Source organism: Thunnus albacares, chromosome 20, assembly GCF_914725855.1.
Source record: "Thunnus albacares chromosome 20, fThuAlb1.1, whole genome shotgun sequence".
NCBI lineage: Eukaryota > Metazoa > Chordata > Actinopteri > Scombriformes > Scombridae > Thunnus > Thunnus albacares.
Genome location: NC_058125.1, coordinates 16080924 through 16096852, shown reverse-complemented (window position 1 = coordinate 16096852; position 15929 = coordinate 16080924). Strand labels below are relative to the sequence as shown.

The 15929-nt window shown below is 37.2% G+C and overlaps 2 protein-coding genes and 1 long non-coding RNA gene across 5 annotated transcripts in view; 1 reads left to right on the top strand and 2 right to left on the bottom strand.

The window, feature by feature from the left end:
• Window positions 1-9529, bottom strand: part of LOC122970758 — a 155077-nt gene extending 145548 nt beyond the window's left edge. For both annotated transcript variants that reach the window (XR_006399320.1, XR_006399321.1), the window contains exon 1: window positions 8657-9529. This is a non-coding gene — a long non-coding RNA (uncharacterized LOC122970758). The remainder of the gene's footprint in view (window positions 1-8656) is intronic.
• LOC122970757 (catechol O-methyltransferase domain-containing protein 1-like) lies at window positions 331-10597 on the top strand. 2 transcript variants are annotated; one of them, XM_044336951.1, is made up of 7 exons: window positions 331-466; window positions 2103-2227; window positions 2360-2465; window positions 3570-3688; window positions 7164-7218; window positions 9536-9669; window positions 9773-10597. In XM_044336951.1, exons 2-7 carry the CDS (start codon window positions 2123-2125, stop codon window positions 9923-9925), a joined length of 672 nt encoding a protein of 223 aa, XP_044192886.1. In that variant the 5' UTR covers window positions 331-466; window positions 2103-2122; the 3' UTR covers window positions 9926-10597. The 2 variants fall into 2 exon arrangements, with proteins under 2 accessions (XP_044192886.1, XP_044192885.1); XM_044336950.1 differs by lacking the exon at window positions 331-466 and adding an exon at window positions 832-993.
• On the bottom strand, window positions 10311-15117 carry LOC122970756 (voltage-dependent anion-selective channel protein 2-like). Its single transcript, XM_044336949.1, has 9 exons — window positions 14978-15117; window positions 13278-13349; window positions 13101-13150; window positions 12714-12866; window positions 12568-12620; window positions 12245-12472; window positions 11583-11733; window positions 11241-11298; window positions 10311-11137 (listed from the first exon to the last, which is right to left on the bottom strand). Exons 2-9 carry the CDS (start codon window positions 13342-13344, stop codon window positions 11046-11048), a joined length of 852 nt encoding a protein of 283 aa, XP_044192884.1. The 5' UTR covers window positions 13345-13349; window positions 14978-15117; the 3' UTR covers window positions 10311-11045.
• Window positions 15118-15929: the final 812 nt, after the last annotated feature.

The following is a 15929-nucleotide window of genomic DNA, read 5'->3' as shown; positions in this document are numbered from 1 at the left end:
TGTAATAATAATCCAATAATGTAATATATAAAATATAAAACTCTGAATGGAGGCAATTCTGCATAATACAGTAATTTTACTTTTGATACTTAAAGTACATTTGCTCATAATACTTCAAGAATAAAATTTAAATTCAGGACTTTTACCAGAGAAAGATAAACTTTTGGTATTGTACTGAAGTAATAGTTTTGAATACTTCTTTCACTATTGTTCAGTTGAACTTTGGCATAATTTTTTTTGTTACATCTCCTGCCATCTTCCCCCCAAAAAAGAGGCACGAGCTTGTACGCAGCACCAGCACCAGTGGGCGTTTGTTGTACAGTCCTATCATAAGAGCTGCAGTGGGTCATATGACAGGCATTATCTTTACATGACTGAACGAAATTTTAAGCTTCGTTTGAGCAGGAATTCTTTCAATCGCCCTCCCAGACCCAACAGACCAACCGCCAGGAGACCCAACTAAGCGGTGAGCTGTTTTAATAATGCAACGCTTTATTGCTTCGTGGGTTTAAGTACGCGGCTCAAGTCTTAGCAAGATAACACATTTTTTCTGCATATTTCTGCATCATTTGGGTAACGAAGTGCATATAATACTTTTATCAAAAACCTATTTTTCCATTTGATTGTCTTGTTGGGAGTCGTTACATTGTTGTGTTCAACGTCTTCCTCGTAGCATCGCTGCTAAACACAGTGACAGTCACATGATAGTTGCAGCCGTTTTCTTAAACTTATAGTCTACTGATGTGCAGCAGAGGTCTTGCTCGCTGGCCGTAACGCCTCATTCACAGCGGAGCTTCGCCTCTCTTCGTAGTATTACGGTAGCACGCTCGGCCGACGCGGAAACGCTCACGGTGGGGTCACTGTAATGCGTGTTTTTCGCTTAAGTGGTACTCTAATTGTGCTTTCTAGATATGACTTTTCGAAATATTTCTAAAGAGGCCCTGGCTGGATCCATCACACTGGGATTCATTTTTGTCGCTGGTTATTTCTTTGGTAAGAGCGCAGGTGTTCAAGTCTATACGAATTTAAAGCTGCAGGGAATCAAAGAGGGCAGTGTGACGGAGAAGACTATGCACTCATGTTTGTTTAGTCTAAATTCCATTTCATAAATGTTTAAAAATTTCAAATCTGCTTCTAAGTTTTATATGGAGATCAGTCCCAGGTTCGACTTACAAAGGTACAACAATTTTCATCGTAGACTCAGATTTATGTGGTCTGGACAGAGGGGAAAAAATTAAAATGCTTTTTTTTTTTTAAACAAATCTGCAATCTGTTAATTTTTCAGTTTTGGGTTAAAGTGGTTTGAATGAATATCAGAGACTGGGGGTTTATGTGGACAAGTGAATGCTACATGGACAGATTTAAGTTCAAGTGCACTTTGTTGCCTCAAAGGACCTTTTTTTCAGCTGCAGTTACATCATACAGCAGGTCAAGCAGCTCAGTCCTGAGTATTATCAGGGAATTACATGGTTACAGTGCCGATCAGTGACCCAGTAGACTAGGAAAACTTAACAGTTAAACTAAAACAGTATGCATGATCATGTCAGTGTTATTTTTATACCTCAAACAGTGTGATACAATGTATTCTCCAGACAAACTGCCTCATGTTTACAGAGTTGCACAGATTAAAATTTGGAGACCGCCCAGTACAAAGTCCTCTTATACCCATTCAGTCCCCTCTAGTACCTCACCGAGCCCAGGGAGGGATTCAGCTACTTTACGCGTAATGGCAAAACTGCAAAGCCTTCGAAATACACATTAATATCAAGTGATGTACAAACAGTCCATGAAATGACATGTATAAAAAAAAAAATCAAGTTTCTCATTTGCACCAGTGCAACTACTTGGTAAACATTAGAAAATACATGGTGCACATGCAGGCCAGAAACACACTATACTGATGTCACATGAGTCTATGGTCTATGTTATTAAATTTCCTGCAAAAAATCATTACAGTTTTATCTAATCTATATCAAAAAATAAATTACATTAACTAGACAGTTTCCTGAAAGATGTATAAGCTGGATGGTTCTATAGGTCCCATGATGTCATCATGCTCTTAAGGTCCTTATAATTGTTTCATTGTTCGTGTTTGCCCTCAGGGAAAAAGAAATCTTCCAGAATGAGCATCTCCAAAAGTCACTGTGAGGGAAAAGATAACCCGCTGTTGCAGTATGTCCTCAATCATTCCATGAGGGAGCATCCGGCCCTGAAAGAACTCAGACTGGTAAGTGTGTCTTGGTGTCTGAAATATTGCCTTGCTCTGGCACAATAAAGCACTTTATGTCATAGGATGTAATCGTGACTCATGATGTAATTTGTGCAACTTAAGCAACTGGTTTCCGCTCATTGCTTTCAGAGGACAATGGAACACTCCTGGAACATCATGATGGTCGCCTGTGAGCAGTCGCAGTTCATGGCCAATATGGCAAAACTAATAGGAGCCAAGAAGGCATTAGAGATCGGTAATGTCAGATTTTAACATCACATTCAGTCTTTGAAGCGTGCAAGTTTTTCACAGTTGAGACTCCACAGTCCTTTACCTGTTCAGACCTTTATATGCACATGAGAGACCAGGTTACTAGGAGAAACCAGGTTGTGCAAAAATTGCATCCACATGCATTCTAGTAACCTGGTCACTCTAAGATCTGCTTTAACATGTGGCAGGTCGGTAATCAGACTCCTCTCCAAACCCTGAAATTTTGGAACCATGGCACCTTTTAAGTCTATCAGAAAAAAAAGTCTTCTTTTTTTTTGGCAGAGCATTTGGACTGACAGCGAGGTAACAGGCTCTGTAGTGAGACTGCAGTTTTTTATTACAGTGTGAATGAATGTAAATTTTACGAATAAGTTGGTCAACCGTTCAGTGGTGGAAACTGCCTTACTGCATGTTGTCAGTTTCAGTCACAGCTTAATTGGTTAGTCGATCAAAGTGAATCAGCTCAAATCAAATCAAATCAAGTCACCTATTTGTTGACTAAAACTAATTGTTTTTCAGCCAAAAATTGTCTGATTTCAGCTTAGCCAATCTGAAATTTTTCTGCTTTCCTCTGTCCTTTCCTCTTTTATAACATAGTAAACTGAATATTTAGACTTTCAATCAAACAAAGCAAGCAATTTAAAGACATCACCTTGGATACTGGAAAACTGCGATGGACATTTTTCACAATTTTCTTATATTTTATAGACCAAGTGATTAACCTATTAATTAAAAAACTAATCAGCAGATTAATTGTCATGCACCTGCAGACATGTGAAAAGATGATTAGATACCCAGGTACACGTATGCAGTATGTGGCCAAGAAATCTCTCTCCAGGAGGAATCTATCCAAGGAAATCAGGTGTCTCTAATCTCCTACCCCGATCATAGAAGCCAGGTTTCTTATACACATGAAGTTTAAGAAATCTAATCACTGCAGAAAGCTGACAGCAACCCAATTACTTGACTACATATAAAACACAGTGTGCAAAAACAGAATGTTATTTAAAGTCTAATTAAAAGAGACCATTTTGCTCTTTCTGGTGTCATCTTTCATGTGGATCTTAGTGCCTTATCATTGCATTTTCAGGCGTCTACACAGGTTACAACACTCTGAGCATTGCACTGGCTCTGCCTGATGATGGTGTCGTGGTGGCATGTGATATCAGAGAGGACTACCCCAACATCGGCAAACCCTTCTGGAAAGAGGTACAGTTTACATCTGTGTTTTACTATCAGTCAACTCACTATATGTTTTATCTTGGGGTTCAGTAAATGACGTGTAATATTCCTGTATTATTCCCATACTGCAAAGTGCTGATCATTGCAGAGGATTTTCATGCATCACAGGTAATAAACGTACTGTAGTTCTGTTTGGCGCAAGTCTGTACATCTGCATGTGGAGCATACTTTAGTGTCTATTAGTCTTTTGTGTGATAACAGATTAGTTGATTAAAATATTGACTGATTTACAGAAAATTAAAAAAAATTGACAATCAGTGAATCCTTTGAGTAATTATCAAGCAAACATCTGCTGGTTCCAGTTTCTCAGATGGGAGAATTTGCTGTTTGCTGTGTTTTCTGCTTTATATTTTTTGTTTATTGACCATCTTTGAGTTTTAACTGTTGGCCGGAAAAAACAAGCAATTTTGATGAAATTTTTTCAGAAATTGTTACTGGCTTTTTACCATTTTTTGACCCAGACTAAATGATTAATCAAAAAAATTATGAATGTAAAATAAATATACCCATTTGTTGCAGCCCTATGGAAGTTTGATGATATATTACCACTATAAAAAAAAGTGAACCACCATTTTTTAAAATTTCAAATAATTTGCATCCACACTGCCTAAAAAAGTTGATTCATGACTTATTATTCACAGTCCATAAATGCAGCCTTCCGCCTCTTCTTAATGTTTGCAATGTTCTTAATGTGGTTTTATTTGAGGGTAAATCTATTTACTGTAACTGTTAACCTACAGTTAGCTGTATCAAGGCTAATACAACCTTCTAAATCTTATTTTGATCCATCATAATCCAGAAAAGAGCAAAACTGGGTTAATTTAAACATCATGTTTGCATAACTGACTCAAAAACAGAATAAATAAATTATCATGCATGCAAATACACTCACTAAAGAAATGGTGATATACTGCAAAACATCTCCAGTGGGGGAAATAAGTATTCAACGTCATCATTTTTTCTCAGTATACATATTTCTAGTGCAGCTATTCACATGCAATTAAGACCAGACATTGGTATTAAATCAATAATGCAACACAGCTAAAGAAATCATAACATTAAAATCAATAAGAAAAGTTATGTGCATTAAATGACACAGGAAAAAAGTATTGAACACACTAACGGAAATGTATTTAATACTTGGAGGAGAAGCCTTTGTTTGCAATGACAGCTTCAAGATGCTTCCTGTACGAAGAAACTCATCTCTCACAGTGTCCAGAGGGGATTTTGGCCCGTTCTTCTAAGCAGACGGTCTTCAAATGTTGATTTCAGGAGGCCCGCTGGTGAATCTTTATCTTCAGTTCCTTCCACACATTGGGTTCTAGTTGGGTAATTGACTGGGCCAATCCTACACCTTTATCTTCTTTCTCTGGGACCAGTTGAGAGTCTCCTTTGCAGTATGTTTTGGATCATTGTCCTGTAGGAAGGTCAACCTGCCTCTCATCCTCATTGCCTTGGTGGATTGCAAAAGATTCTTCTCAAGAGTATCTCGATACATGCCTCCATTCATCTTCCCTTCAACAATTTGGATACCATGAGAAGAGAAACAGCCCCATATCATAATGCTTCAATCTCCAAACTTCACTGTAGGTATGGTATTTTAAGGGTCATATGCAGAGCCACTTCTCCTCCAAACATGGCACACAGTGTTAGTGCCAAAAATTTAAATTTTTGTCTCATCTGACCACACCACATTCTTCCAGTAATCTACAGGCTTCTCCAAATAATTTTGACAGCAAATTTTGATTTTTTTAGTCAGTCTTTTGACTAAAATGCCATTTAGTTTTAGTCATCTGAATTGTTTTAGTCTAGTTTTAGTGGACTAAATATCATAGGATTTAGGACATACTATAGATTTAGTCGACTAAAATCTTATATTTAGTCAACTAAACAGGTTTAGTTAAAGTGTAATGCGTTATTTAAACATTTCTCCAGAATTTCCAAATAATTGTCTGTATATACACAGATTGATCTACAAACTCTATAGATTCCTGGAGGAAACATCCGTCTCTTATTATGGAATGGTATTGAGGTTTGAACATGCAATTCAGACAGTTTTAACTGTTGTGATATCAAACATGTCTTTATTTATCTTAAAATCCAATACAAATAAAACCCAGTCTCATACAAAAGAAATAAGAATACGGCCTTGCTTTTTCGCAAAAGACTCAGACAGACCATCTCAGACAATAACAAAATAACACCAATGAGCATAAGGCCTACTCTCCCTGAATAATTATACTGTTTCCATCATTAGAACAAACCCCTCATCTTCAGTTGTTGTGACCAGTAATCCTGTTCGCTCAATCCATTATCTATGCCCTCCTCCTCAGTATGTTGGTCTCTAGAGTCACTTTTGTACTTAGGAGCACTTAGAAGAGCTGTTGAAATATTCTGCTGGGATGTATTAGCTTTATTTGCACTCAGTGGCTCATCACTGTCATCGGAGGTCTTCTGTACCTGTGAGTTTGAATAATGGAGGGTGGGGGGGGGTATTTACCCATGTCTGACCTCTTCCCAACTCGTCTCTCCCCAAGATTTTCGTCTCATTTTTATTTGTTGACGAACGTGTCAATAGATTTTGTCATAGTTTTGGCTTCATAAATTATTTTTCTATTTAGTTGTTGTCTCATTTTCGTCAGTGAAAAAATGTCATTGACGAAAACTAGGACTAAAATTATCCATCAACGAAAAACTTCAAATGAGCTTCAACATATGGTGGTGGAGTGTATTGTCTATTGTTTTCTCTGTGACTGTGCACCTGCTTCTTTACAGGTCTTTCTCAAGCTCTTTTCAAAGTGGTCCTTGGATGTTGAGTTACTCTTCTGACTAATTTTCTTACTGCCCGGTCAGAAATCTTGCGAGGAGCTCCTGTGCGTGGCTCGTTGATGGTGGAGTGATGCTTCTTCCACTTACAATTAATGGCCCGAGTGGTGCTTATGGGAACATTTAGGAGTTGAGAAATCAGTCGGTAACCTGAGCCATTCCTATGTTGCTCAACAATCTTGTTGCAAAGGTCTTGGAAGAGCTCTTTGCCTCTACCCCTCATGAGATGGTTCTTGTGTGACAGCTTGGTAACAAATGATTGCATTCACAGATGGTACAAATAGCCACATGCACTAATCCAGCTGATTATAATTAGCACAGGTAAGAGGACTAATTAGTGGAATCACCTGGTTCAGTGCTTTTTCTTACTGCATGTTTGTTGCTGTTTTTCTGTGTCACTCCAATTTAATGCACATAACTATTTTTATTGATTGGAATATTATTATTTCTTTAGCCGTGTTGCCTTATTGAGTTAATACCAATGTCTGGTCTTAATTTCATAGGAATAGCTGCACTTGAAATATGTTTAATGAAGAAAAATGTTCATGTGTTCAATACTTATTTCCTCCACTGTATATGTATATATATTTCTCATCCTGTTTCTCTTTGTTTACAGGCTGGAGTTGAGAAAAAAATTGATCTACGCATACAGCCAGCATTGAAAACTCTGGGTACAGTAATGCATCTGTTTTCATGATTTAATGTTCTACAAAATTTGACAGGAGATGTATGATTTCACTGGGGCTGTCACTCTGCCATTACCACAGCTGACATTTCAGGTTTAATATGGGTATTAACCTGCATTGTCCAGAACATTATGTTTTGTTTGTCCTCAGAAGCTGCAGTTTACTGTAGCTGTGGGTTATGTAGTCTAAAACCAGTTTCTGTGTCCTGTAAAAATCAGCTGAATGCCAACTGTGGTCACTGTATCTCAAGTTTAGGATAAACCTGCTGCAAGGCCATAGAGTTCAGTATAAAGGCATATCTCTAAAGCTCAGATCATTAAACTAAAGTTAAATGATCTCATGAAGACAACACTGTGTCAAACTATTATCATTTTGTAATTACATTTCAAGAAGCATTTCACCTGCCTCAATTCATTTTTGATGCCAGAAAGAGGATTACTGATTATATGATAAAACTGAATGCCATTAACTAATGTACCAGCGCAAGTTGTTCCTGCAAGGAGGACGTGCAGACTGACATGTCTGTCAGTAACGTAGGTGAGACATGGGATTTTTTCCCTCACCTGGGTGAAAGTCACAGAAAATATAATAATAAATGTAATATAAGACCAATTACTAATTTCAAGTTTAATTATTATATTTTTTTAAGATTATATTTAAAAGATTTATTGGTTAGACGTTATTCTTCGAGGGGCAAAATATCCAATGATATGATGCACAATAGTATTAAAACATAAAAGAGCAGGCTGATAGTGATAAACAAAAGTGCATCTAGACTATAACTTGTAAAATATGCTATATATTGTATCAGTGTTATTTCTAAATGATAAAATGGTCGGCTGAACCGGAAAATCAGAAATCCGAAAGCTGAAACTAGGGCTGGGCAATATATTGATATTATATCGATATGGTGATATGAGACTAGATATCGTCTTAGATTTTGAATATCGTAATATGTCATGAGTGTTGGCTTTTCCTGGTTTTAAAGGCTGCATTACAGTAAAGTGATCCAATTTTCTGAACCCACCGGACTGATATAGCTAGCTGTTATGTTATTTGCCTTTACCCACTTAGTCAAGCACCAATAGTCATCCCTACAATATTGTTGCAATATCGATATCGAGGTATTACGTCAAAAATAGTGATATTTGATTTTGTCCATCGTCCAGCTTAGCATGCAGCTGTTTAAAACCCCAACAGGTTCCGGTTAACTTAGCATTAAGCTAAGCTAATGAGCTCTGATGCAAAGTGACATAGCCGCACGATTTGTTTTACCTCAAAAACTTAAGATAACGTTACCTGATATCCAAAATGGCAACTAAGGTATTAACGTTATACCTTAAAGACTTAAGATACTAAATTACCTGATATACAAAATGGCAACTAACGTTATAACGTCAACTCCTGTTAAACGTTTTGGTACCTGGATAATGGATTTCAGGTGGCCCACCAAACACATCCACTTGTTCGTCTTCTCTTTGTCCTCCGACATTGGTAGAAATTCAGTGTTAATTATCTCTGAATTTGCTGAATACACAATAGTTTGGTTTTTTTTAGCATTTAAAACCTCGTTTTTGAGTTATTCACACTTGAATCAAATTTCCCCCGCAAAAGCTAACGTGAGCGTAAACGTAGCGACGTTGATGTCACGTGCACAAATCGTTACGCAGTCATCAAGATCAGGTGGCCTTGATTTACCTTAAATATATTTATTTACCTTTTTTCTTTTTTTTCTTTACCTTATTGACCAGTATACAGAGTTAGTGGAACATCTACCCATGTATCAAACAACATATAGTAAAGTACATAAAAAATCATGATGTTATCACCAAAGAAGATATTTAAATAACTTTAATGTCAGAAAGTTTAAGGATTCATACACTGTACTAGTCTAAAATGGGAACTGCTTGTTGATTTTTGAATGATGAAATAATATGTTTTCAAAAAGACAATTATCATCAGAGTATCATCGCTAATTCTTTTGTAAGTGTGTGTAATCACCAAACCAGGACACATTTGTCCAACTGTTTTTGGGAATAGCAGCAGCAGCTATAAAACAAGTGAGATATCTTTTATATTTTATTTGGTACATGGCTAAAATTTATGGACCATTTTAAAGTGATTGTACTTACTTAGTTAAGTATAATTAGCTATTTAAAAACTCTGCGGGCAGATGAGTTTATCCAGCAGTAGTTTTGTTGACCAGCTGGAGACGTGGGGTGACAGTTACAGTACACTGTGTTGGTGATGTTGTATATAACCTGAAGTGTAGTTTACTTTTGTTTCCTCTCATTGCTTTCAGATGATCTCCTGGCTGCTGGCGAAGCTGGAACATTTGACTTTGCCTTCATCGATGCAGACAAAGTCAACTACGACAACTACTTTGAAAAGTCTCTGCAGCTGTTAAGGAAAGGAGGCATTATTGCTATTGACAATGTAAGAGCTACACCCTAGACACATTTTTCATTTCAAGTTCTTGCAATTGCAGTCATCACTTCAAGCAGATAATTCTCTTTAATCCTTGTTTGCGGTCCTGCAGGTGCTGTGGGGCGGTAAGGTGGTGAATCCTTCCCCAGACGACGCAGACACTGTGGCCATTGACAAGCTGAACAAGAAGTTGCACAGAGACATTCGGATCAGCCTGAGCATGCTAACTGTTGGAGATGGGTTGACACTGGCTATCAAACTATAGAAAAGGTGTCTAATAAGTGCAATGATTTATGGTGCTTAAGAGGGTGGTGGCAATACTGGGACACTGTTACCTTAAGGTTAATTATAATGTGGAGGATGTGATGGTAGCTTAAGCATATGTATTAGGTTCTAGGCTCATATCACTGAAGGTTAATGTGGGAATTATGGAACACCTTATTTTTATGTCATTTCTATAATGGTAGTTCATTCCCTGTAACATGACTAATTGCAACATTTGAATAAAACTTGATTAAAAAAACTAAAAACTATTAAAATAAAACTAAACCCATTTGTTTTTTGTATTTCATCATTATTTAAAGCTAACAATTTTTACTCCTTTCTCCATGGTGTCGAATTACATTTAATACTCAAATTCCAGGCAAGTATAAAGGTTGACTTGAAGACTTTATTGCAAAGGTAGACACACGCCAAACAGGTTCCTGATTAGTGTTTACAGTCCTCAAACAGGAAGAGAGGTGGATGATTCAGTCAAATATTCTTTCACTCAAGTCACACTGAGGGAAAATTAAAATCCATCTAGCAGTCTCATAACCTAAAAGCAGGTATTTAAGGTAGGAGTCTGAAACTCACCACACAGCATAGTTAAGCCTTTCCACAAAGATAAGTGAAGACGAGCCAAGAGAGTTGGAGTAAATCCTCCCAACAGGCAGAACATCACTTCCAAAATATAAATTAAAATGTGCAATTAAAACAAAGGAAGAGATTAAAATAAAGATATATTCTACTGTGCAAAATAACAGCTCAGATTTACATTCTACATCATCACACTTTAGCAAGATAACAAGGTTTTGTGTTTTTGGAACCATTCCTGGATTGTCAAACTGTAGAAGCCAACATTCAACATGGTTTTCCCTATGCAGGACAAATAGGCAAAAGGAGTAAATGATTTATTAATACATTTGACTGAAACTTGACTAGTTATTGTAGCTACAACGAAAGGAGGCTGGTGGAGGAAAGGTTTCCATCCTAGTAGTGCTCGAGAACTGGGTTTTTATTGTTTTGGCTTCATTTCTTTACAACATCTGTTGCTGACCAGACAGGAAGGATCAATGCTAGATTCAGCTGATATTCCTCTTCTTGTGAAATGGTGGAACAGATCCTCATGCCTCCAACTCCAGCCCCAGACCAAGTTTGTGACCACCAGCGTTGATATTCTTTCCATCCACAAGTGCCGACAGGACTAGTTTCATACCTGGAACCAAAAATTGAATACATTTTTTAAAAGTTACTGGAAATAAAGTCCATGATGTTTGGAATTGTGTTGAGTTGTATCATTAAGAAGAGATGGTTCTTACCAGGCCGCAGAGTCTGGGTGTATCCAATTCCTACCAAGCTGGAGTTATTCACCTTAGCCTGAAGAAAACGCATTAAGAATTTGACTTGAAAGCACTCACAGAAAGCATACCTCATCCAAGGCTGGACAAACACCTCCAAATGTGTTGTTTTAATGATAGAAATGGATCAAAAAGAAATATTTAATCTGCATCTAGATCCAAATCTGCATTAAAGTTAATGGTCAAGGAATTAAAGATGGCTCAAAGGCTGACTCTCTACAAAATTTGACTGAACTGTTAATATCTTTTTGAGCTATCCCTCTGACAACATAACCTTCTTAGCATAAGTAAAAAGGCACTTACCGATATGGAGGCACTGGAGTCTAACTGGTATTTAGCACCAATTCCAAAGCGAGTGCCGTTGCTGCCTGCTGTCCAGGCAAGATTCACAGCAGTCTCCAGTTTGTCGTTTACCTTCTGGTAAATGGATCCACCAAACTCTGAACCATCGTTTCTGAAAAAAAGAAAACAGGCACAACAACAACTTCATGTCAGTTTTCTTGTAACACCTGAGAAAAAAATACCACAGGAGAAATAGATCATTTTCTTCAGATTCACAGTATTTGTTTTATTCTACAGTTAAAGGATAGGGATAAACACTTAAAGACGTGTTCCTCGCTGTAATCATTCCTCCTGTTCATACTGGCTATTAAAAGATCACCATCAAATGCGCTTTCAAGTGATGGGGGCCAAAACCCCCTTCAGCAGTCGGTGTTAGTCATATCAAGTGGATATCTGCCACATTTACAGTCTTTTTAGCATAAAATTCCCTCTTTGTGTTTCCTCAGACAGTGTTTCCCTGTTGAGCTACAGTGGAAGTATAGTAACAAAAAGAGGGACTTTGGCACTAAAAAGACTTATGTTGAAAAATATCTACTTGATTTGACTAATTCGGACGACTGAGTGAACTTGTCCTTTAAGGTACTCATGCTGCTTGGTTTAAATATAGTTATGTCAAAACATACACATTGGTGTGAAGCTGAAAGTCTCCAGTCTTGTAGCCAACAGCAAAGTTGCTCTGGGTCATCTTGGATTTGGCTGTGTCAAAGCTCATCTGGTAGCCAGCCAGCCATCCCTCATAGCCAGCCACTGCTACTCCGTGGATGGTAGGACCAGCGAAATCTAGATCCACATCAACACCAGCGTTAATGTACTCCCTTTTATAAGCTGTCTTGACTTTGCCACTCTTCTTGCTGTGAAAAAAGGAGAAAATTAAAATAAGAAAGTATTTTTAGATCAATGATTTTAGAGTACTGATTTGATAAGTGATATTTTTTCTGCAGCATACCCAGTATTTGGAGAGAATGTAGTGTCAAAAGTAAGTTTCAGCCCTTTGGTGATCTAAAGAAGAAAATAGTTTCATCAGGCACACTTAATTTGGAGCTGTGTCATAGGCAGGGTGATCAGCAGCATGACAGGAGTTTTTAAATTTACCTGATCCTCAACACAAACTTCTGTCCCAAGTGTGTTTTCTGTGGTCCACTTCTCTGTGAACGTCAGCCCATACTCAGCCCACTTGTACTTGGTTTCCAGAGTTCCAGTGACCTTGCTGGTGTCTACATTGGATGACCCGGATGTCTTAAATTCCTAAATGACAACAATATAACAGGTTGAAGACGTTCATCCACTTATGTGTTTATGTTGGAAAATCTGATGATATATCAGCTGATATTTGTTTTTAAACATATACACATGACATGGACAAACATTTTTGCTAAGGATGCATTATCAAACATATTTTTGACATATCATGATAATGTAAAATTAGCTGATATCATCTGCCATTGTGTACTGTTTAATTACAGTAACAGCTAAACTCACCACTCCACTTGCAGACTTTGTCTTCACGTCAAGCTTAACCAGTCCAAAACCTGCAAGGATAGTGACAGTGAGGAACTAACCACTGAGCTGGATAATGCTTCTGAGACAGCCATCCTGTCGTCTGAGGGTCAATAAAAACACACTTATAAAACTGCCTTTTAACTTGCTTCCAGTTACCATATCCCTTATTGAAGATGTCCTTTGCTGATTTTCCAAGGTCTGTGTATGTTGGTGGAATTGCCATTATGCCTGTAACAGAAATAAAAATTCAGAGTGTGTAAATGGTGACGTAGAGACATATCTTAAAGGACCAGTGTGTAAGATTTAGTAGCATCTAGTGGAACAGACTTGGCAGAAATGGAATATAATACTCATAAGTATGTTTTAATTAGAGTATAATCACCTGAAAATAAGAATCACTGTGTCTTTGTTACCTTAGAATGAGCCGTTTATATCTACATAGGGAGCAGGTCCTCTCCCATGGAGCCCGCCATGTTTCTACAGTAGCCCAGGGGTATTCATTTGGTTGCAATCCGCAACCTCACCACTAGATGCCACTAAATCTTACACACTGGTCCTTTAAAGGTTGAAGATTGTGATAATTAAAAAAAATGCATGTTTCAAAATAAATCACTTGTTGATTGAAACTAAACATGTGTGTGGACAAGTCAGAAAAACATGTATCTGTAAACTAGCAAAGGCTTTAAAGGACAAAAGAAAAAGTTCACAACCAGAGCTATAGCTACCACTGGGGACACTGAAGTCATGACCTAGATATCTTTACTGGAAATGTGGGCATTTTAGCCACCTCGGAGGAGTTTAAATTCTACATATTAAAAAAATAACACATGCTGGTATCTTATAAGGAGATTCTATAATTGTTACACTTGATTAATTTGGATCCATATCAAAGACATATAGTAAAATATAGTTTTTTTCCGAAAGTCTTTTTTTTTTTTTTGCTAAATCTGTGCAAGTATACACTGGCAACTGGAAGACCTCTAAATCCTATATGCTAAAATAATGTTTTACTTCGTTTTCTTCTACGGACAAACAAAAATTATAATACCAGGAAATCATGAAAACAGACAAATAAAAGTCAAACCTATTGGCTGACATAAACAGACTCTACAAGTGTTACACTCAATAATTTGTATTTGACTACTTTTGGACCAATAATAAAGACATAACAGTAAAAAAAACAAAAACAAAAGGGAAACAGTTGAGCGAGTTATGTTTAAAAAAAAAAAACTATTAACACCAATTATTATCTCATTAACTAGTTATTATGCAGGGTATGCACTGGCACACTTCAATCACACGATCTCCATTACTCTCGGTTTCTGATGTCACGTCTCCTCACGGTCAAGGTTAGACGTCGGAAGCTTGAGATTGAGACACTATTGCCTGCTTAACAGGAACAGGAACCTTAACAATCCAGGACAAATTACTTGGTGACATTTAGTGCTAAACGTGTGATAGCATACCTTGAAAAACACTACTTCATGTGTCTTTTTCTTTACCATTATTAGTGTTCAGTATGGAATTATTTGACAAAGCAGCTGTTTGTAGACTTAATTCTTTGTACCTGGAGAGATTTTTCTACTAATTAAATGTATACGCAGTTGAGGATTGTCCATTTATGTCATTTTTTTAAAATTCATGTTCAAATAGGCGTGAACTTTGCCAATGACACGACAAGGAATATTACACAGTCACTGTTACATTATTTTGAGGGAGTTTGAACACATGAGGGTGGTAGGGGGCGTTTTGCAGCTAGCAAATGGGACGTTTGATAGCCATCTTGCTTGCTGACATTCCAACAAAATTCAAAACTAACAACCTATCGTTACATAATAACACGGCTTACTACTTACCGAGGATTAGTGTTGTTGGTGGTGTTGCTGTCAACTTGTGCTAGAGGTAAAACAGCAGGAAAAGCGGCAGAGACCGGTGTAGGACGATATGGAGGAGACACCGCGAAAACACCCTCCTGACCTCGGCGCCGCAGGACCTCAAAAACAGTATAGCTGTTTATTTTGTGCCTGTCTGAAATCGGGGCGAGAGGACTCTTTTGTTACTCTCTGCCAATTAACTTCAGTATTTATTATACTATTTAACAACAGTGAACATCATTTAAACGTTAAGCTTGTCATTCGCCAAAGGCAAACATTTGCGTGTTAAATTTATGCAAGTACACACCGGCAACTGAAAGACCTCTAAATCACCATGGTAACCAGTATGAATATATATAACGTTTTTCTCAACTTTTACTTATTTTTCTCTGATGGACAAACAAAAATTATAATGCCAGGGAAATATAAAAATATACAAATAAAAATTAAACCTATTATTCATACAAAGTATACATTTCTAATTATATTTTCACAGCAGTCTTATTTTTCAACATTATGATGCCCTTTTTAGTTAGGAACTGTCAAAATTGTATGAATTTATGTACCATTTTTCTTACGTGGCTTAAAGGATAAGTTCACAATTTTTCATGTCAGATGCACAAAAACATGTTTTCCTCGCTGTAATCATTCCTCCTGTTCATACTGGCCATTAAAAGATCCCTGTCTAATGCGCTTTCAATGTAAGTGATGGGGGCCAAAATCCACAGTGTGCCCATGCAGTCATTTTCTTAAAAAATGCATTTAAAAGTTTATCTGAAGCTTATATGAGGCTTCAGCAGACTGAGTTAGTCATATGAAGTCGATATCTGCCACATTTACAGTATTTTTAGCATAAAATTCCCCCTTTGTGTTTCCTTGGACAGTATTTCCCTGTTGAGCACTTACATTGTAAATGCGTTATGAAGGGATCCTC

Excerpts from the sequence above, each read along its gene's own strand:
- LOC122970757 (XM_044336950.1), top strand. The coding sequence starts at position 912 with ATGACTTTTCGAAATATTTCTAAAGAGGCCCTGGCTGGATCCATCACA. Across the intron at positions 2,466-3,569 it reads CAAGAAGGCATTAGAGATCG|GCGTCTACACAGGTTACAAC; the intron begins GTAATGTCAGAT and ends TTGCATTTTCAG. Across the intron at positions 7,219-9,535 it reads GCCAGCATTGAAAACTCTGG|ATGATCTCCTGGCTGCTGGC; the intron begins GTACAGTAATGC and ends CATTGCTTTCAG.
- LOC122970756 (XM_044336949.1), bottom strand. The coding sequence starts at position 13,344 with ATGGCAATTCCACCAACATACACAGACCTTGGAAAATCAGCAAAGGAC. Across the intron at positions 12,621-12,713 it reads AAGTTTGTGTTGAGGATCAG|ATCACCAAAGGGCTGAAACT; the intron begins GTAAATTTAAAA and ends TTTCTTCTTTAG. Across the intron at positions 11,138-11,240 it reads CACCCAGACTCTGCGGCCTG|GTATGAAACTAGTCCTGTCG; the intron begins GTAAGAACCATC and ends TTTTGGTTCCAG.